Source organism: Sceloporus occidentalis, unplaced genomic scaffold, assembly GCF_023333645.1.
Source record: "Sceloporus occidentalis isolate IW3139 unplaced genomic scaffold, rSceOcc1.0.p SCAF_62, whole genome shotgun sequence".
NCBI classification, from domain to species: Eukaryota; Metazoa; Chordata; class Lepidosauria; order Squamata; family Phrynosomatidae; genus Sceloporus; species Sceloporus occidentalis.
The window spans coordinates 2240983-2263391 of NW_028317042.1; the positions used below are offsets into that span (position 1 = coordinate 2240983).

Below are 22409 nucleotides of genomic sequence, written 5' to 3' on the forward strand. Positions count from 1 at the left end.
CAGGGTGCCGTCAACCCTTTAGAGCTGAAGTGAGGATCCAGTTTTTCATGGCGGACTTTTTGGCCGACCGATTTTAATAGCCAGCATCGTTTTGTACTCCTGGCATGGACATGGAAATTTGTATTTGCTATTAATGGATGAGCATAAGGAAAAAGTGATTCACGCTTACATAGTAATCCCCTCATTTTACATGTGATTGTGAGTGTACCTTGTAGTATAGTATTATTATACAACAGATCAAACTATGAATAGAACATGTTTTATGGAAAAAATGATATCAGACATCAGGAATAAAACTACATTTATGTACAAATGAGACTCATGTTACATCATCTCAAGTTACATCATCTTTCCTGGAACCTAACCTGATGCAAGGTTGATGACTGCCAGTAGGATTTCCCAGCGCAGCCCCCTAGTGGCTGTGTGTGGTCATGACGGTGTTTCCTAATAAATGCTTTTTTATGCAAACATCTGGGTTTTATGTAGCCAAAGCACAGATATGAAAAACCACAGCATTTTTTTTTCATGGTGTCACCTGATACTCAGTCATTTGATGGCAGACAGGAACTATTCAGCCAATCAGGGTGCGGTCACCAGGTGGACGTCACATGTGGCCTCGCGTACCAAGGTGTCCAATGTCTTCTGGCGACCCACAGCCTTAAATGGCCACGCTCACTTCATCATAAGATGTACAGACCTCAATCAGTCCTTGGTCTCATCTTAGATTCAGGAGCCATACTTACAAGACTACGAGACCTCGTGTTGCACCATATCTCAGAAACTGGCTTCCCACTTGTCACAATGTCCTCAGCTAAAACCGTCATATCTTACCACTAATACAATTTCTATATCCATCTGTGGCACTATCTGCCCCTCTTTCTCTATACCTTGTGTCTTTCTACACCCCATCCCCTCTAGATTGTAAGCTTGTGAGCAGGGCGCTCTCTATCTAATGTATCGGTTCATTGAAAAAAGCTCTAAGTAAATTGTTGACGCTATATGAATAAAAGTTTAGAATAATAATATTAATAATAATAATAATATGCCTATCATGTGCATGTTTAGACTCAATCACTTTAATTAATTGTCACTCTTGTGACACTTCTATATGACATGTCCTCAGACCCCCAAGTTCTAGGGGGATACGCTGTATTTACTCCTGTGTGCTAGGATCGTGCCTGGAACAACCCATATCCAAACCATACAGAAGCTACAATTACTCATTTTGAATCATTTCACTGTTGATGGGAAAACAAGAGGTTTGTTATGTGTTTAGGAAAGACTGAAATACTTATTTAGTGTTTACGCCCCGGTCTCTTACCTACACACAGTGATGTTTAGGTACAAACGGATTCTTATACATTGCAGATCATTATAGACAAATAATATTACGTGATGACAGGGTTTTCGTGGTGTAGATGTGTCCAAAATTGCAGCACATCAGTGAAGGATCAGCGATAGGTGGCCTCATATAGTGATGGCTGCGGAGCCTTGGGCTGCTGTACCGGTGTATCCAGGACCCTGGGCTGTACAGAGCATACAGATAGCAGGGTGAAGTGGGGTCACTGGGAGAGCCCAAGCCGAGGAAGCACACATCTGCCATATGCCACCCATCACCGAACCGATCAACGCTCTGTGTCTATGATGCTGTGATATTATTGCTACAGGCACGTGGGGCAACACGACTTATATATATATATATATATATATATAATGTAAATTGAGTACTCTCATAGATCTCTGATCCTTGGTCCAATCTTAGACCTGGCCAGGGGCACTTAGGATGCATAAAATCTATCTATCTATCTATCTATCTATCTATCTATCTATCTATCTATCTTCTTCTCATTTTCTTTTATTCTTTTATTGTATCTGCTTAGCTCACAGTTAGAGGTAAACCTGGTAAACCTGTTTCTTATGCAATTTACAGAACTTATGGACAAGCAAAACAGGACAGGCTTCATTCTACAGTCTAAAAATGATTAACCCAGCACAGTAATTAGCATTTACTGAATTAACCATGTCCAATGACCCCTGTCTGCAGACCTGTGAAGTGCGATGACGTGGAGGGCATGACTTGAGCGTGGCCCTAGGCAGACACTGGGTCTTGCTCACCCAACCGCACGTAAGTCGAGTCAGACCAAAGATGGCTGTAGGTCACTCGCCTCCTATATTGACAAGCCAGACAAAGTTTGTAATTAGGCTTGAGCCTGGGCCACTACAGGTTAAAATTGGAGCACAAAACGCATTGTCCGAACACCTGTACAGTGGTGCGCGTGAGAAGATTCACAATGGTTGTACCAGACAGGTAGTATCCAGAAACCACCTCCTTTTGTTGACACTTGCTTGCTTCGTTGCTCCCTGGTAAAATGGACATGGCTTCTCCTTTAATCTGTGGCTCTAAAAGAAGCTACAAACAAGGAAAAATATATACACGAAAGGCACCAGGTCCACCGGGCATTTGCCCCGTGTGCCAGAAGGCCAGTCTGATACAGGATGTAGGTAGCAAACCATGGTCTGTTCAACCCATCTACCACCTCAGAGACTAAGCAGGGGTTTGACTGGTTACTTATATCTGGCTACTATGTATTTTTAGACCCAGAGATGACGCATGCTTAACGATTAACCATTCCTTACAGTTATCTCAGGTACCATGAGCGCTTCTTATATGTATGATTTTGTTTTCCATATTCATTTAATGAGGCTCTCCTTTGCATCCTGCCTTTGACATATAATCAATCCATTCGTAGGAATGGAAACTTTGAGGGTCTGACCTTTGAGCTTTTTAAAGATCCCATCCCAGTCTCACAGTGAATTCCCAGGGTTGCACCACTTGGAGTCAGTTGCTGGATTTTCAGATTTCCAAACAGGTCTTTATATAACATTTATGTGTCACAAGTTGAAATCACCCAGTCAAAGTACAGACCTCAAACCGGTTGAAATGCTGTGGCAGGACCTTAAGAGAGCTGTGCATAAAGAAATACCCGCAAATTTCAATGAATTGAAGCAAAGTTGTAAAGAAGAGTGGGCCAAAATTCCTCCACAATGATGTGAGAGACTGTCTCTAGCACCATACATTGTCCCACACACTAGCACCATATACACACACACACCAACACCATACACTCGCCTTAACACCACACACTCTAACGCATGGACTAATGTGCACACTCTCATTCTAACACCTTATGCTAACACACACTCTAACACTATACACTAATACACAGACTCATGTCTTACCTAATGTAACACCCTATGTGCAGAGCAGTTCACAATAGCCTGCCCCTGATTGGTTCATTCTCAGATTAGGATAACTAAATTAATGTATGTAAACAACTGTTTGGGGAATAAAATCTGTGGCAAAACCAGCATATCCAATACATTTAAAAAAACCCCAAACTTTGGCTTTTCAGGAAAAGAAATATCTTATTTTGATCGTCGGAAATTTTAGAAAACATGGTGTGTTTTCGCCAACTTAATTGCACAGTGTATAGAAGGTTCCTCATGATTCTGCCTTTTGTGATAGAAACAGAAAGAAGAAAATACGCTATTGAGTTCAATAAATGTTTTGTTCAGGTGGACTTCCATGACTTCGTCACCTTTGCAGCGGAGTCAGAGTAGCAGGATATGATGTCATATCTGGGCACTCTGTGACCTAAAGGCGTAAAGCACCTTTTGAAGCAGCGTATGGGATGGTTGGGGAGATCATACATCTCCCTTGTTGCTGGCCCACTGAGCAGCGGGACACTGGGGGCTTGATTGCCCAAAAGGAACACCACCTATGAGTTAATTAATTGTACCCTATAGACTTGTTTGTGTACATGTGTACAATACATCTCCCAAAGCATCCAGTTAGTATACAATTAAGTTTATGTTACTCAATGGGAAAGTATTTTTATTACTCTGATCCCATGTATTGCTTTCTATGTTGAATGGATGAATGTCATTCTTGTTTAGTCTGTATACAAGATAAGCACATTTTAGACATTTTGTCTGTTCGCCTGGATTGTTAACATTTCAGTACCCACTTCCTGTTTATATTTTCTATTGTTCAGACTGTTACTACAGTTTTGTCTAAAGTGTTCTGTTACATTACAAGAATTTTTATTTATGCCTTAACATCATCTTTCATTTAATGGTTTCCCAATCTTAAAAGACGAGGGTCTGAAAGATGCAAAATACTGTATATATATAAAAATTGTCAAATTCATTTTGTACTCAGGGGGTGGGGATGTTACATGAAACATCCGCTAACCACCCAAGACCTGCCTACTTCCCACCTACTTCCCACCTACATCCTGCCCACTAAAATCTGAGGCTAGCTACACCCCTATGTATGACTCCACCCATTTATTGAAAATGATGCGAAACTCTGGGTAGTCTTGCCTGGAATGTTCCATGGTTGCTCCCCTTTGATGACTTCAGCTGGGCCAAGATGCTATTGCGTAGGACAACAGAAGATTGGAATGTTTGTTTTTATATCAAAATAAAAAGCTTAATTTTTTTCAAAATGAAAATACCATAATTGTAATTAAAGTTCAGAAGCCAGGTTTTGTGTTTCAATATATGTGAATTATTATAGCTCAATTATTTTAACCAAGATTTCCAGGTCTTTCCTTTAAGCATAAAGGATCATCTGGGTGTGGACCCCTTGCTATCATTGCCCAGAGAAACCTCAAAATAAGATGACCTAATCACATACTACTGATGAGGTACAGGACCGGCCGAAATGTGTGTTTCGAGGGAAGGTCCCTTCTGTTTCTGATTGGGACTTCCTTTATGGGTGGTGTAGGAGGATGCGATACTGAACACAGTACACAAGGCTGTAGGTCAATCACCTCTGTTTTACTTCTCTAGGACTATAACATAAAAGACAAATGCTTTCCGTCTGCAATTAAACAAATGAGGGAGCGTCACTTTACAGGTCATCAAAATTCCTGTCAAAGGTTATGAATGAGGCCTTCTCCTAAGGAAGTAAAGTCCAAGTAAAACAAACAATGTCTCCCAGCTACTTGAGTTAAAAAGGCTCAGTCTACTTGCTTTTTGTAGCAGAAGAGCAATCTCTAAGGTCCACAGTTCTAGAGGTTTAGATCACATGACCCACAGTACATGGCATGACGTAAATATACAACAGACAGCCTGAGGTGAGAGATCTCCTTGTGAACAGGGACTAAGAAGCATACAGCATCCTCCTCCCTAACCTTTCTTCCCTATGTCTCGCAAGCTGAGCTTTATGAGGCCTTGATGACGCACCTGTAATTAGATACATGTGAAACCATAGAAGCTGGCAGGAATCTCCCTGTCACAGGTGGGATCGCGCCTGGATCGGCAAATGACTGGTGGGCTGCCATCTCTGCCACCGTAAATTATTTTTTTGAGGATCTGCATGGTTATTCCTCTCCATTGAGTTACTTATCCCTTGTTATTAAATTGCTGATTGCTACTGATTTGTTCAGGGAACATTTATAAGAGTAGGATGAAGGCCACACCTGGACACTCTCTGGGTTTGACATAGAGTCTTCGGGTCAGTTTCCTCTTTGTCCGGGCTGGGGAGTGGCACGTGGCCATTCCCACTACCACCTATAATCTGCTTTATCCCCATCCGCTTCCACTAATCCCTGCCCGCACAGTGTTCAACAAAGCACACTCTGGGGCTAGCCCTCTCACACCTAGCCCCATCCCAAAGATAAGCCACTAACCCACCCTAAACCGCTTACGAAAAGAAACATCCCTAGATTTGCTTACAAAGTGCACAGCTATGTGTTATACCAGGGTTGTCGCCTTACAACTTAGAAATATTATATATCCATTTTTTATTTAATTTTGTTTCTGGCATTTTTAAACACATTCAGGAGATGATGTCATAGGCCTCCTTGTATCATTAGATGTATGAAACATAACTTCCTTCTCAGTAAAGAAACTTTCACACTCACTAATGAAAGGAACATTTTTAGATTCCATCATAATTAAGATATTCTTAAGTAAATTGCTTGTATAAGTGCATCTCGTCCCATAATAATGCAATTTGCTTCCCAACGGATACCGCTAAAAGCCCATTATAACCTCATCAGTTATGTACAACGCCATAGGGTGATAATTGTGCTGCATTAGTTATTTGAAGACTGCTGGTCATATCGATATTTCATCTGTTGTGAAACTGTATTGGAAGAAATAAAGAAAAAAAACAAGAATAAGGAGACACTAATGCTAAAAAATTAACTTTAATTATGTAAAGGAAAACCCTTTGCTGACCAAAGCTTCAGTGCTAAGTACAAAAAACCCTTTTTGATGACATCATTCAATTATGTTTATTGGAAGACTGAAGCAGTTTTCCGTGACGTTTCTAAAAAGTATTCCCCGACAAATTTGCGGCTAGTATTTCAGAGGATAAGCGCCGTCCCCAATGTCACCATGGAGGACAATAGTCAGCCGAACCCACCTGTGGTGGACATTCCACTGACCAGGGACTTTCATAAGCCTTGCCACAGACACATTTTTGGGATCTTATAGGCCTCCATTCTTTACTTGTGAAACATATATCTGTGTGATTCAGCTAATGAGCCAAGGGTAGAAAATTAAACAAGTTACTAATAGGGTTACTTGGTCATCAAAGGTACAATCAATGGCAACACCACCATGAAGTTCCTTCACGAGTAAGGAAGAGAATGTGGGGGAAGAAACAACAATGTGTCTATTGTCAATTCCACCCTAGGCCTGACCGCCCTCCAGGACTTATCTACATAGCCGCCATCCTTATTGCTAACACCACAAGATGAAGGTGACTAAGACAGCCAAAACAAGAGGAAAAAGTCTCCAGAAGCATATTAAACTAATCTTGCTCTTGGTAAAGAGTAAACCCCCGTCTGCTCCACATAGAATCGACGGGGACAGGGCTGCACCAGACGAGGCATAGCTAGTGGTGCCAAAGAGGAGTAGTTACTCACAAGTGGATGGTAAATAGGGAGAACTCAAAATCCCTTCTTCTGATGTGCTGCTTGAAGGCAATGTTTCATATACCAGAAATTATATTTTCCAGCACTGCAATAAATGTATATCTATATGTGAACGTATATGTTTATGAAAGATCATGTTTTTCAATCTCCATATCCATAAGCCCACCAATGGACAAAGAGTTAAGTTGGACTGCTATGGGCATGAGTCACTGAAGGGAACTTGCATTTATATTTCCTAAGTAAAATGTTTGTGAGTCACTGGGCTTCCTCCAAAAAAAAAAGTGAAGGATTTCCCCAAAGATATCTTCAAAGTGAAGATTGAAACAGAGATGGAGGAGTTCAGATAATGGCCACATCTTTCATCTTCTCGAGTTTCTCAGACAACATAAAACAAGCAATTCTGGAGGAAGGACATGTTTTTCATTGGGAGGAGCAAGACACGAAGCGATTACTGGAAGTATGTTCTTTCATTTACTTTTTTTTTTTTTTAAATAATCAGATCAAAACACTACTTTAAAGGGAAGCCAAATAAATTCATAAATATTAAAGAGGCATAATCCACCACTCTCAGGGTAAATGCAGATAGCTCACATCATTATTGTTCTGTTTTTTTATTTTAAAATCCATTCAGTCTCGACAACTGGGATTACGCACAGCAGTTGGCTGCTCCATGAAATGCCCCATTTAGTTGGACTTCCGACGCCTTCCGTACACACAGTGCTAAAGAAAATGGCTGGAGCTGTAGAAGTTCTGATGGTGGACCATACCATTAAGTCAGAACACTGCCGGTATAACTCAGGAGGAGTGTGATGTGTGTATCTCAAAGTATGAATTTGGCCAACATTGTCCGTCTACGATCTATACATTTTTCTACAAAGGATGCCACATTACAAGCCTAGAGGCATGTAACCAGGTCAGAATTTTTGGATAGCTCATCTTGCGGGCAGCTTCATCAAATAGGTTGAAATTTGGCAGCTTCTATATGGATCTGTGTTTTATGGGACACTAAATGTAAAGCTTTAATGGGGTCTGTCTATGACAGTGCTGGAGAAATCTAAGACTTCAAAATTTGGTTTTGGAAAACATCCTTTTATTTAACAGCTACACACAAAAATAAATAATAAATGGTAACAAAAATCAATGGACAATCCCAAATTGAAGCAGACCTTTTAGGAAGGTCTGGGGAAAGTTATTTGCAGCAGGGCAAACACCTCTTCTGTGCAACACACACCAATCTCTACTAATTCCTAGGAGCTCCCCATGGTAGGCTACCCAGAGGTCTCCCTCTTCCCTGGGTCAGGGGTAACCTCAGACAGCCTTAATGAGATGGAGAGTAGGACGAGAGTGGGCACGGCCAACAAGAAAGAAGAAACCGACCCAGAGATCGACCCAGAGACACAGGGAAATGAGGTTTCACCCACAGACTCCATGTCAAAGTTGGAGAGCTCCAGGTATGTCAAACTCTGGCTGCCACTAATGAGCTACCCATTCTAGTTAAGCAAAAGCCAACTTCTAGGTTCAACCAGATCACCTCATTTTCTAAGCATATACAATTGGTGCAGGCTCCACTCTGTCATAAGCAGCAACAAACACACCAAATCCAACAAAATGTTAACCCTTTTATTATGCATCATCACAATGTAAGATAATAATTCAGTGGAGTCTCCCTTCTGGTAGATCAATGCAGCTGCTTTATTCCTTTATATATCAGTGCAACGTATTCACATTAAAACATCCATGTATAGAGTTTTGGTTTTTAATATATTCTGTTTCCTGGAATTGGAGAGTTAAAGATACTAAGCCTATAAAACACTATTGATATTAAGAAATGTTGTAGTTCTACTTTTTTCACAGTCTTTGTAATATACGATACAAATATTTAGAATATGTTGCCTACCCTTTAAGTGTCCCCATTTAGGAGAGACCCCAGATCCCTATTTTGCCCCCTCTCTGTTCCTCCTTTCTAGACGCTCAGAACGTTTGATGGGTATGGGTCTCACGGTGTTCTATAGCTCTCAAAGTTACAATAACATAAATACAGTGTCTTTAATATTCTAATTGCCGTTCTGAATTACAAAAAAATGAATAAAAATTTAGTCGCAACTCTAACCACTATTATCAAAACAAAAGTGTCACTCTCTGGCCATTTAAAATGTAGGGCAATAAGTCATAATTCTTATCTGGAGAATAACCTTTCTAGACTAATCTGCAAAACTTGATATGCTCTTTGAACCTGTCTGTAAGTCTTATCTAATTCAGTCGTCTGGAGTAAGGTTGAGAAACGCCAAGAAAACACTTCTTCCAGAGTATCTATTTGCCAACGTAATTGTGTTAGCTCAATATTTCCCTGGAACGACTTCTTGCACAAAAAAAATCAATTAAGTCTATTAGGCTCAAGAAAGCGTTCCTTATGTTTCAGTAAGAAATGGATATGGTAAATCGGTATACAATTTGTATCTGGGGTTTATGTGAGACAGTCTTTGGATATTAAAATATTTATGCAGAATTTTTGTCGGGAAAGGAAGTATCTTTGTGTTTATGGTGCCAACATCTACACTCTACCAATGCAGCACTGTGTTTCTAATTAAAAAAAGGCAAATCATTATTTGTTCAGAAGGTGTATTTCCTGGGAATGTTTTATAGTACACTGGGTTCTGCTTTAACCCTTTAGTGCCAGAGTGCAAGCCTAAAGGTAAAATCTAAATTCAAATGACATGTCAGCAGTCACCCATGGGCCGGGGAGAGTAGGTGGTCCAGAAAAAGTTGTAGACTGTAAGTCAATTTGTTATGTCACATACTACTTGTTATGTCCAGTCTACCCATTGTACAGTGCTATGGAATTTGATGGCGCTATATAAAACAAATAATAATAATAATAATAATATTTGCGTTTAATAAAAAAATTTATTTCTTACCTGCAGTTCCACATGTTGCCACCAGATGGAAAGGATTCTGTTTAAAATTTGCATAAAAATGAAGGCTTCACATCAAAATTATACTCAAAGAGGGTCAATCAAATACCGGTGAATAATTCTAAAACAGATCGCCAGCTGCTTAGAGGCACGTAAATGTTTCCACATCCAAACAACTGCACATCTAACCAGATAGAAGGAAATATTAATTGATGCTAACGCACGTTTCTGCCACAGCAAAAGCTCATTACAATTTATATCAACACTTACACAGCTGTGGTTATACACTTCTTTGGGCTGTAGCACAGGGCTAAAGGTGAGAAGGGCAGAAAATTAGAGAGACGCAGAGGAGAGGGGTATTTACTAGAGGTTTTAGGAAAAAGATATTATACTTAAATATACACATAGTATCATTTTACACAAACACTGCATCTACCATAATATTTTTTGACAGTGTGATTGGTGAGTCTTTGGGAGTGACTGTGGGAGTTTTGGAAGTGAGTGTGTGAGAGAATGACTTGGTTTGAGTGGAGTTTATGAATAGAGGAGGGAGATGGCAACGAGCTGGAAATCGTGTTCAATGTAGCTTTTACTAGCGCTTAGCCATTTACAGTCTAGAATCCACAATTGGTCTTTTTATATTTAGTTAGGGAGTTGAATCACAAATCAAACCATACGTTTTTAACCACCTAACCAATTAAGGTTTACACTGGTCATTGAGTTGAGGCCATTATGGTTACTTACATTGAGCTAATTTGCAAAGTAGTCTTATCACCAAAGCAACCAATGGAATGGTCTGTAAATACGTAGTTCTACCATATCTCTATTTTTTTGTTTTATGTATGTATCAACGACTACCAACTGTCTCTCTTTTGGATAGTCCCAATGTTGTTGTAAAATCCCTTTAACTCCTTCTCCCCAATGCCCCTCTTTTCTAGAAGCTCAGGATGGTTTATGCAAAGAAGTCTATCAAATTCACAGAATAAGAAAAGCGTATCTGCACCTCTCTTTCTCTACGAATCTGTCTGCATTATTCTGGTCTCTTGGAGTACTTCCTCAAAAGCATGGAGCCACAGGGACTGCCTCTCCCCCATTCTTCCAATCGCAGAGAGGGTGTGCTCGTACAGTTTGCCCTTTTCGTGGAAGGAGGCCTGCTTTACTGATGAAGAAAGAAGACACAGGAAGAAGCTGAAGAAAACTGAAGAAATAAGACAGAAGAACAAAAAAGGGAAAGGAAAGAAGTGGTCCTGATAGAAAGGAGATAGGGACATGAAAGTGGTTTGCAGAGAAGGCAGGGAGATATTGTAGGCCACTGTATGGTTTGACAAGTTTAGTGTTTAAGAACTGGAGTGGTCTGAACAGAGCCCTGACCTTACGCCCATTTAACGCTTTTGAGATGATTTGAAACAGGGGCGTAACTAGAAACCTCAGGCCCCGGTGCTAGAATCTGTTACACCCTCTCCCTACACCCACTTCTCACTATCTACCCTCTCCCTACCCCCCTTCTCACTATCTACCCTCTCCCTACACCCCCTTCTCACTATCTACCCTCTCCCTCCCTACCCCCCTTCTCACGACCTACACTCTCCCTACCCCCCTTTGTAGGTCACTTACCGTGCAGTCCTGTGGTGGGGGCGCTAGGCCTCTGTCTCGCTGTACACGGCTTCACTGCTGAGCCCCAGAACCAGAGACAGACGCCTCACACTCCCACCACTGCAGTCTGGGCAGCGCTGAGGCAGGCAGCGGCGGCAGCGGCGGGGAGCAGAGGAGTCCTGGAGTTCTGTCAGTCAGGGGGGCCCAAGAGGTGCCGAGCGGTCGTTTTCAGCAACTGCTTGGCACCCCTTGGGCCCCCCTGAGTGGTAGAACTCCAGGGCCCCCCTGCGACCCTGGTAGTTCTGCCACTGATTTAAAACATCAATTACAAGCCAGGCTTTCTCGTCCAACGTCAGTACCTGACCTCACAAATGGTCTTGTGGCCGAAAGGGTACTAATTCCCCGCAGAAACACTACAACATTTGGTGGAAAACCGTCCCAAAAGAGTGGAAGCTGCTAAAGCCACAAAGCCATGGTTTTTAATGAGGTGTCCGACAAGCTCATATAGGTGTGATGGTCAGCTGTCCACATGCTTTCGTCATATGGTGCACCCTTGCTTTAGACCCAATATATCATACTGATATTGCTCCTAACTTTACTGTAATGAATGCACTTCTCGATTAAGTCTCCCACCAACACTTTCAGAGTTAAAACATAGAAAACGATACAAATATTAAATGCTGAACATTTTACAACTGGGAAACAGGAAATTCTGCTAAAGGAATGGGTTTATTTTATATGTTTCCTGTTATGTAGAAACTTGGTGAAATGGGAGATGTCCCAGAATTCTCACATAAAAGGGTAAATGTATTATTGTCCTACCTAGCAAGCTGCAGTGGGTTTCAAATCCCATTACTCTTGGCAATCAGCATCAATAGTGTGTGCAGCGGGATATGCAGATCAGCCATTGATGAACTCCAACTCCTAGAATGCATAGCCACTTTTCAAAGGTTATAGTTTAAAATAATCTGGACCAACCTGGTTCTAAACCCTTTGGATTCAACGACGCACATATAGACCTTCACCTTATACTATCCACACAAAAATTGGTTTGAAGCTACTCGCAAGGTAGCTGGCGTGTTCAGAAGTAATGTAAGGAAATTGTATTTTATTTGGAGCGTGGTAGATAAATGGAACAGACTCCTAGCAGAGGTGGTACAGTATAATGGTACAGTATACGGTATAATACAGTGAGGCATAGACTACCCTAAATCAAACGAAACCAAGGACTGATGAAAGCTTGAGTCCTCACATTAGGAAATGTAATTCTTATCTTCCAGATTTTAAGTTTGTTTACTTGTTATGTTTGTGTATACTTCTTGCTCTTTTGTATGTGACTTTTTGGAACCATATAAAAAAAAAAAAAAATCATTTACCTGATTTACTTGTGAAAATCCAGGAATTTTATCATTCAAGTGCGCTTACCTGTTTCATAATTGATGTGCCGTATACAAGATATTTTGTGCATAAATGCCCCCCCAAAAAATTATTTCAATTGTGTTTTTTTCTTTGGAGAATGCTGTAAGGAATCAAGACTAGTTAGCGTTTCAGCTTTGTCAGGTAAGCTTTGACTTGGTCTACAGAAAGGTAGAGGAGCTCTCCAACTGTTTGAGTCATCTTTTGCAAAATTCATTGCCCATTAACTTGAGGAATTCGTGAATATCTTCAATAGAAGGATCTGGTTCATTGTCGTGCCTTGTGGTCTGAAACAATGTACTTCCAAAGGGTCATCGCAAAGGGGAAGATAAGCATAGAAGTGATTTGGGCAAAATTCAAAGTAAGACGTAGGTCCACTCACTAATTATACCTTTTTTTTTAACCAGACTACCCACCCAATGCCAAGTCTCTAATCATGGTTGAGATTATGAGGTCCATCTAGCTTTAACTGACGTAGAGTCTCAGACCTTAATCAGTCGTTGGTCTCGTCTAAGATTCAGGAGCCATATGGCTATCACATACATGTCTAAATAGTTCTACTGCAGGGGCGTCCAACCTGCGGCCCTCCAGTTGCTGCAGGACTACATCCCCCATCCTCCTCAGCCAACCCCTTAGCTGAAAGAGCATTATGGGAGATGTAGTCTGGAGGGCCGCAGGTTGGACGCCCCTGTTCTACTGTATTAACTTCTGCTGACAGACTTCTACTTATCTTCCACCATCTCATTAGAGACTATATCGCCAAATGTCTTTTATTTGCCATTAAACTTACTGATTTTTTTAAGGTTTTAACACAGTTTTTTTTGTAAAAAATTACCGTCATTGGTAGACTGGAGTCAATACGTAAAATGAACAGTTGCCAAAAAACTTTTTTTTTTTTTTAACAAAAATCTGTATTTTATTTTCTACCAAAAGTTTTCTCTGGCGTTTTTAGAAGCCATTGTTCCACCGGGTCAAAATTCAAGACATTTTTGCTAGACTCCTTTGCTAGTAATTGAGAAAAATGTGTTTTTAACAAGATCCAAAGAGCAACAAATCATTGTTAAACAGCTCGTTGACGTTTCTGTTTGCTCATCAGTATCCCCATGAATTTTCTCATAAAGCCTTTCAAAGGCCAATCACTCAAGAACCATTTTTTTAATGTTGTTTCCTTTCATTGTTCCCGTCTGGTAATTAAGCCAGCTGATATTCCTGATAGCCGTTTTACACCATTGTGTTTTGATTCAGACGGATGTAGCACTCACGTTCTATCTTTTCCTTTTAATGAACTAAAGTTCCTGCCAAAAGTATACATAAGATGTTGGGGCGCGCAGAAGACCCTACTGTGGTCCTGGATCACAAGGAACCTGCAGCTATGAACATCTAGATATTGGGACCACCAACCAAACCGATTCATTTGAGATTTTCCATCTCAAATGCGCTAAGGTACGTTTAATTCTCTGTATTTTAAGGAAAAACGTCAAAATTTTATTTTTAATTCCTGTGAATCTGAATAAATTTCTAACTTTCATAAAAAAAAATATTTTTTAAGTTATTTATCGCATGTGGCCAACATACGTTTAACACAGATTGAGCACCGAAGGGGATTTAAAACTTTAGTAACTTAAAGAGATTGTTATTGAAACATTGTCATTTGTCTATCATGCGCCTTATTCTCACTTCAAAATTATTCAATATGTTATTTCTTTTAATATTTTTTTTGTAAGAAAAAGTTAACAATGTTACATTTTCCCGCATAATTTTTTTTTTTTTGCTTAAATAATATCCACGCCTTTAGTGTCGAGTAATTTCTAAAGAGTTAATACGGCAAATGATTGTACATTTTTTTTAACCATCTTTTTATATATTTATACTGATAGTTTGATTTGTCAAAATGTTTCTTGTATAGATCAACAAGTCTGCAGATAATTCATAAATTATGCAGCTTTCACAGCTTTTGCTGTTTGTATTTTCATACTAGTTACGTAATCTGGCCATTAATGGGTTAATATTTTGGAGGGCCACAAGGTCAGCAAAAACACTCCACATTTAATTTTTTTTCTTAGTATTACGTATATATACAGTATAAATAAATAAATATATATATATATATATATATATATATATATATATATATAAAGCAGCCCTCTTATCATGAAGTGTATATATTTCCCTGTGTAATTTATTAAAATATTGACTTTCGAATTGATATAATATCATCATTATGAATAATTCAAAGAAAATGGTTTTTTTTCCTCATACAGATGAATTTCCAGCAGTTGTTGGCACTATGGCTGGTCAGCATCCTCACCCCAGGTAAGAAACATATTTACTTTTAATGTAAAAGTAATCAAAATAATCATTTTGTGTGGAATTCTGTATAGGGTTGGATATTGTCGTGGAGATTAGCAGAAACCAAAAGAAAATAATATATAAATCAATCCAGATTGAAATACTCATATTGAAATATATATATATATATAAAATATTTTATTCATATTTACGCAGCGCTTCTTACAGTCTATATATTCAAAACTAAAAGTGACTAGGAAGAACCGATTAATTAGGTTAAGAGGGCCTTGCTCACAATCTTACGCTCTACAGATATATATTTAATATATAATCTATATATAATTAAAGAGACAGAGCAAAACTCATTGGATTTTTAGCCATAATCACTCAATCATCCACTCAATTGTTGGTCAAACATCATAGAAGAAGTGTAAATCAGCTTATAGAGGGGATACATATTTAGTAGGAATAAATATAACAGCAAAGCAATATCCAGAAATTCTATTTCTGCACCGAATAAATGCTCTCAAATTCGGATTTTTGGAGTCTTAGCACAAAGCAATGTTAACATAGAACAACCCGGCTTTTGTTAGAGCAGAATATGGCGTCTGTCATTTTCTAAAATGTCAAGGCTTTGTAAAATTGTACAAATCGAGCATTGGATGAGATGTCTGGAGGGGATCTGGAGGACAATTAATGAAATGACTCAGGTTTTTTCCATTTAGCATTTTTTTGCATAATCAGTTTAAAAAGATAGTCTGATATGCTGTGAGCTTGGTGGGTTAATTATTATTATTTATATTATATTATTATTATTCATCATAATAATAATCATTCTACTTATCTTTTAATTATATTATATATCTTAATTATATATATGTATATATATATATATATATATAAAATTTAGTTATATAGACAGATATCGGGGGTACGTTGCATCATCTTCTAACAATTAATATTAATAAAAAGTCTAGTCGGGATTTAGACTTTAAATAATATTAAAATATTACAGTACTTTTGGTGATTGTTCCAGATTTATCTGTCTTTTCTTTACCTATTATATGTTTTCAGAATTTTCTGAAACGCGTAAAATCATATGTTTAAACCCCCCAAAAAATAAAGGGTTATGTGTATAAGGTGCACGTCCAATGTTTCAAAGTGGTCTTATCATCATAGCAAATAATGAAATCATATGTGTAGACGATTCTATGGATTCTATTTATTAAAGGGATGCTATGCATGAGAGTTTTTTAATGCTCTCACTTCACCAGTCATTATGAAGGGCCAACACTGCTAAATTTTTCTAATCTCACAGATTTAAATATACATTATACAGGGTTGTCCATGCTCTTCTCCTGTAGGAGAAGCTCGCTGGGGTTGGACCTTCACAATGCGTAGCGTAGTCAACTCTCCTGCTAACTCTCATGCCAACTTTCACTTGCCAAGGAAAAGACCCAAAAAGTTCTTATTTCAATTCTTATTTCAATGTATGGACTGTAATAAACTTTGAGTAATTGTTGCTGCTGTATAAATAAAATATAATGTTAATAATAATATTTATAAATATAAAAATAATAATAATATTATGAGAGCCTATTCCAGGGGTGTTCAGCATCAGTGATGTTGGAGCACAAGTTTGGAGGAAGGATATCGGTCATGTTGATTGATTACGGAAATCCTTTGAAAGATTACAGCCCTCAAGGGCCGAGTCTGACACCCTTTATCTAAACATTTTTGGAAAAATTCAAGCCCTGTCTAGCTTATCCGGCAGATTATATAAACTCGTCCCAAAAAGGTGACACTTTTTTGTTGTCATCAAACAATATGCCTCTCTGAAACAGAACAAAGTGTTCAATATTCACCAAAATACATTTTTTAAAGAATTTTTTTTTGAAGGGTTCCTTAATCATCAAGTGTCATATATCAAAAGTCCATAAAAGTCCAACATACTTTATTGAAAGCTGAATAAAATATTTTGAAGGTCATAACCATAATTTGATGTTTCATTATAAGAATTCATGTTTGGAAAACTACTCCTTTAAATGCAAATCGGAATACCTCTGTTTGCTTCATGTACATGTTTCTTTTTTATTTGAAGGAATATTAAGTCCCCTGGTTGCCGAAGGGAAATTGGACTGGTCCATGCTATCACGATGTAGCCTCTTTGGAGGAAGCCATGTAAGGACATTCGATGGCACATTCTATGACTTTCTTGGAGACTGCAGTTACATGCTGGCTGGAGACTGTCACCGCCATTCCTTCTCCCTGCTTGGTAAGAAGTAACACACAGCTAATAAATGGCAATAGACATCTAGAACCAGACACAGTGTTTAACTAAGACGTCGTTATCTGTCACCCTAGTGGATTATAGAAATGGTAAAAGGAAGAGCGTGTCGATGTACTTGGGAGAATATTTTGACATTCACGTCTTTTTGGACGGAACTGCAACAGAAGGAGAAAAAAGGTAAAACAATGACTCCTAAGCGGGGTTCTATGCTTTGAGGGACCACACACAGAATATTTGTTGTACTGAATACATCGTTACATGACACAGAATCCTTTCTCCCCTTCTTTGTACACATCTCCATCAAACTAAATTACATGTAATAACCTCTCCAGGTCAGTTTCACACCTCTTTTCAGTTTCACCCTTGGGTTCTGCTCCCCTTTTTGATCTTCCTCTATTAAATTCTCCCTTTCACTTTCCTTTCATAACCCCCCTTCTGTTTAATTTACCTTGTCTCTACTCTTCAATTGAACAATCCCATCTAAAACTGTTCTATCCAGCTTTCCTTCTAACCTCCTTCTATTTGGGTTATTCTAGACTTCTTCATCTCAGGCTCTTACCATCCCCTTCGTTTCTCTCCTGTTTTAACTCCCCCTTCCTTCCAGCCAGTGCTCTGCATTACAATTAAACCCCCTATTTAATTCATTTTATTAAAATCAATTTAAAGTTGTGTTGCTTCCCTGAGCATATTGGTAGGTGACTTCCATGGAGTCCATGGATATTAAAGTTGAGAGTTGAGGTTCAATGACAGATGAAGAGCCACTAATACCAGTCCTGGTCTAGAGAAAGCACTGTGAATTTTTAATATGTTTCAAAACCTCAAATTACTTTTTTTTGCCTTAGTGATCTCATAGTAGTGATCTGTCATGATAGTGATGGCCACCTTAATAAAGACGCACTACTTTGTTTCTGATCATATATTAGCATTTCTATGCCATACGCCTCCAATGGGATATTCCTGGAAACCGAAGCTGGATATTATACACTGTCTAGTCAGGAGCATGGCTTTATGGTTAAGATCGACACCAGCGGGAACGTGCAGGTCGTGTTGTCCAACAAACTATCCAACAAAACATGTGGGCTCTGCGGCAACTTCAATCAACTTGCAGAAGATGATTTCATGACTCAAGAGGGTAAGTGAGTAAGGTGACCACAGGTTTGATTAACTTTTCTTAGATTTTGCAGGTAAATTAAACATCTTAGCTCCCTGACTTCACTACTCATAATCAATGGCCAACCAACTGAGCTTCTCCCAAGAGAAGGATTTCATTGTATATATATCAGTAGATACACATTGTTCCCTCCTTATTATTAAAACTTAGCCTTGATCCTTCATCTGTTCTTGTATAGCTCTTGACCCTCCTGAAGCACGTGTAAGCTGTCATTTAACGTTATAGTAAACTAGCCCTTCATGTGCTACCAAATAGCAAGGATAGGAGATATGGGGGAAAAAAACTAGACTAGACAAGACTAGAGCAACATGGGTATCTAAACCATGCCTTAATCAATAACACATACTGATTACCATCCCTGACTTGTTATTCAACTTTGTATCTTTCAAACTAATGTAAATGTTTCTTAAGTGGTGAGGAAATCCAGAATTAGATTAAATGTGGGCTTTTATCAACATTCTATGGCAGGGAGACTAGAATAAAAGGGCTGCTGAACTTGCATAGAGGTTAGCAAACTGGCCCTGGAGCAACATGAACTGAACGAGGGCTACGCTAGACCCCAGGAGCCTTAATTTATGCCATAACGATACTGGAAGTCCTTACATTATTTGCAACCAACAAAGAGAAGTAGGGCTTTTTGTGACTGATTTGGTTCTGGCGTACTCTCCTACCCTCCAAGCCAAGCACTAAAGCCCTACGTGACCCCACACTGGTATTCCCAGCCAAAAACTTGGGAAACTTGACACAGCTCAGTTGTGGCCCTGAGATTAATTTTGGGTCATCTGAGAAGCCCTACAAAGAATTATTTAGCACATAAGTCTGGTTTGGTCTGACTTTAGACATGCCCATGCATAACTATGTGCCCCTGGTAGCAGTAGCACTCTGGTCTTTTCTAGCAATCTCGCTTGTTCGCATGGAGAGAAAGAATGACTATCAACAAAGAATAATATAACTATTTTTACACATTGCTCTGAACCTTATGAGCATTCGTTTTGAAGGTCACCGACTTGTGTGACGTATAACAACAGATATTATGATTACATTGTGTTTTCTTGTTATAACTAACAGCAACGGTACTTATTCGTGGCATTTGTTGTAAAAACAAACAGAGAAAGCGTACATAAAACAAGCAGGAAAAGGCCACAAATTTTGTAAGAGGAAACTTTTTTTTGGATAGACGCATTCTAGGTAATAATGGTTTAATATATATATATATATATATATATATATATATATATATACGCTATCAAAAGATACAAAGTCCGTAAGAAAATGAAGGAGCCCTCACGGGACAAAAATCAGTTTAATCCAGAAGGACATAACGGTGTGATGGCAGGCTAAGCAATATATGGCCATATAGTGTGACGGAATCCCCAATATTTATTCCTCATGGGCTTTTTAACCCCTTAATGACAACATGCATTGTTTTCAATGGGTTTAGGGACCGCCCATTGTCCTTAAGGGGTTAAATAGTATTTGTTGTGTCTGCGCTGATTCCTTGCTTTATTTTGGGGTTATTTATGAATGATAAGATTCTATAAGATGGCAAAGGGGTGTTTTCTTTGGGTCAATCACTTTGGATAACTAGATTCAATGAAACTATTAAATTAGAAATGTAGAAAACGTCCCACGATAGCCACGAACTATGATCTATAGAAGGAAATGGAAAAGATTGTAAAACTACATTATGTTACTCTTATTTAGGAAAATAAGACAAAAATACAAATTTTCATAGATTTTTTGTTTTCTAGTAACTCTAATTTTATATGATAAACGCCATTTTACGCCGTTTGGAACACCTCAGACCAAACAATGATCTATCAAAGAAATAAGGACGACGTATCTGGCGAGCAGTGATAAGACACAGGAAATACTTATCAGACAGAGGAAACTTTATGAGGGAAAAGCACGAGGAAAGATAACAGTGGGAAGAAGGCCAACATCCAATTTGGCGTGAAGAGAGGGTCAAACTCTGTTGCAAAACTATGCACTGAGCCCCTGTCTGGCACGAAAATGGTTAAAAACCTTCCATTTTGACCGAGCACCAAGTCACGTCAACAGGGTTTCGCTTATGCCCCTTGTAGGTGTTCTCACCTTCATTCTATGGAAAACCTTTGCAAACCAATGCAACGAAACATAAAAATGAACACAAAAATGACCAAAACAGTAGAATATTATAAAAATAAATAAAGTTTCAGGTAACAAGTTTACCGATTGTGTTTGAATACCCCTGTCTGTACACCTATCTTACTGCTGGCTGCAATGGAATCTGACAGAAATTATTATCCCTGTAATTGTAAAAGTGTTGGCAAGAAACATAATTTATTTATATATTTATTTCTTGTTTATTAAATGTATTTTTTGTTTATTTTATCCAGGCATTATGGCAGAGAAGAGCCATGAGTTTGCAAATTCTTGGGCAATGCATGGGGGAGAAAAAAGGTGCAAACGAGTGTATCCACCTAATAATACCTGTAATATAACATCTGAAACTGCAGAAAAGGTAAGGCCTAAAGCAAGGCATCCCTTGCCCACTTTCTCCAAGGTATTAAACGCTGAGGGATATTAGATCTTATATACATACATACATATACACACACACCTTTACTGTATTTATATTAGACTCGTACATTAAGATTCGTACAAATTGCAAATTTATGTAATTTAGAAAAAATTGATGATTCATATGAAGCCCCGAAAACAGGGCCAGACCCCCCACGAATCGGACAAAAACAAAGCAAAAAACCTTAATATTTTTATCCGAAATTCGCTGCCCTTTCACTCACACTCACACTTTTGTTCACTCTAATTTTTCCCTACCTTCTCTGCCGACCACTTCTGCATCTTCTTGTTGTTCATCTTTTATCTTCTATGTTTGTATGCATCTCCGTGGACATAACCTGGCATGAACTTCCGCCAAGATGGCAGCGTCGACATCCTTTTGCCCGATCCTCCAATCACCATAGAGCACCGCCATTTTGGCAGACGTTTGTGCCAGGTTATGTCTGTGAAGATGAGGACGAACATAGAAGAGAGAAAATGAAAGAGAGAAAATAGAACAAGAAGACCAAGACGTGGTTGACAGAGAAGGTAGGGGAATATTTAACAGGGAACATAATTTGTTGCCTGGAAACAAATGAGCCAAAAATGAACCGAAAAATTCATCCGAATTGTTTTTGTTAAAAAAAAACCAAAAAACAGAAAAATCCGAAAAATGCCCAATTTACCCAAAAGAAACTGATTTACACCACAGGTATTTTTTTATATTTTATATATCCTTACAGCCCCAATATGGACTGATAATCATATACAGCATCTATGCTGATCACTGTGCTGTACTGATTAATGTCAAGTTTATATTTGCGTATAACTTCATCGTGTGACGGCTGGAATGCAGCTATGCAACGGCTCGTTTAACGATCTAGATCTTTCCATCTTTAAAAGATTTCTTTGTTTATTGAAATTTCCTCTAGGAATGCACATTCCTATCCCGGGGTTTTTTTTTTCTGTGGGGACACTGTAAGGCAACACGGAATAAACACAATAAGAAGAATGACTAAAGCTTTTGTTCTAAAACAATCTTGCAGTTCTTGAGGACTTTGTTGCCCACTCACCCAAAAATATTCACGCGGTTTTAGTAAATTGACTTTTTTTAGCAGAATCCTTGCCTGTGATAACCCTGGAGCCACCAATGGAAAGAGTCCTTTATTAGAGTCTATATAGAAGTTTTAAAATACAGATAGTATACACATCCACACACCCCATTTATGGTTCTTGTAGGGTAG

The 22409-nt window shown here is 38.8% G+C and overlaps 1 protein-coding gene across 1 annotated transcript in view; it reads left to right on the plus strand.

The window, feature by feature from the left end:
• The first annotated feature begins 8279 nt into the window (after window positions 1-8279).
• The window catches only part of LOC149287292 (von Willebrand factor-like), a 72360-nt gene continuing 58230 nt past the window's right edge, over window positions 8280-22409 (plus strand). The window contains exons 1-7 of the mRNA XM_089493011.1: window positions 8280-8404; window positions 14424-14490; window positions 15136-15187; window positions 17265-17438; window positions 17528-17630; window positions 18377-18585; window positions 21003-21127. Coding sequence (XP_089349137.1) covers window positions 8280-8404; window positions 14424-14490; window positions 15136-15187; window positions 17265-17438; window positions 17528-17630; window positions 18377-18585; window positions 21003-21127 — 855 coding nt within the window. The remainder of the gene's footprint in view (window positions 8405-14423; window positions 14491-15135; window positions 15188-17264; window positions 17439-17527; window positions 17631-18376; window positions 18586-21002; window positions 21128-22409) is intronic.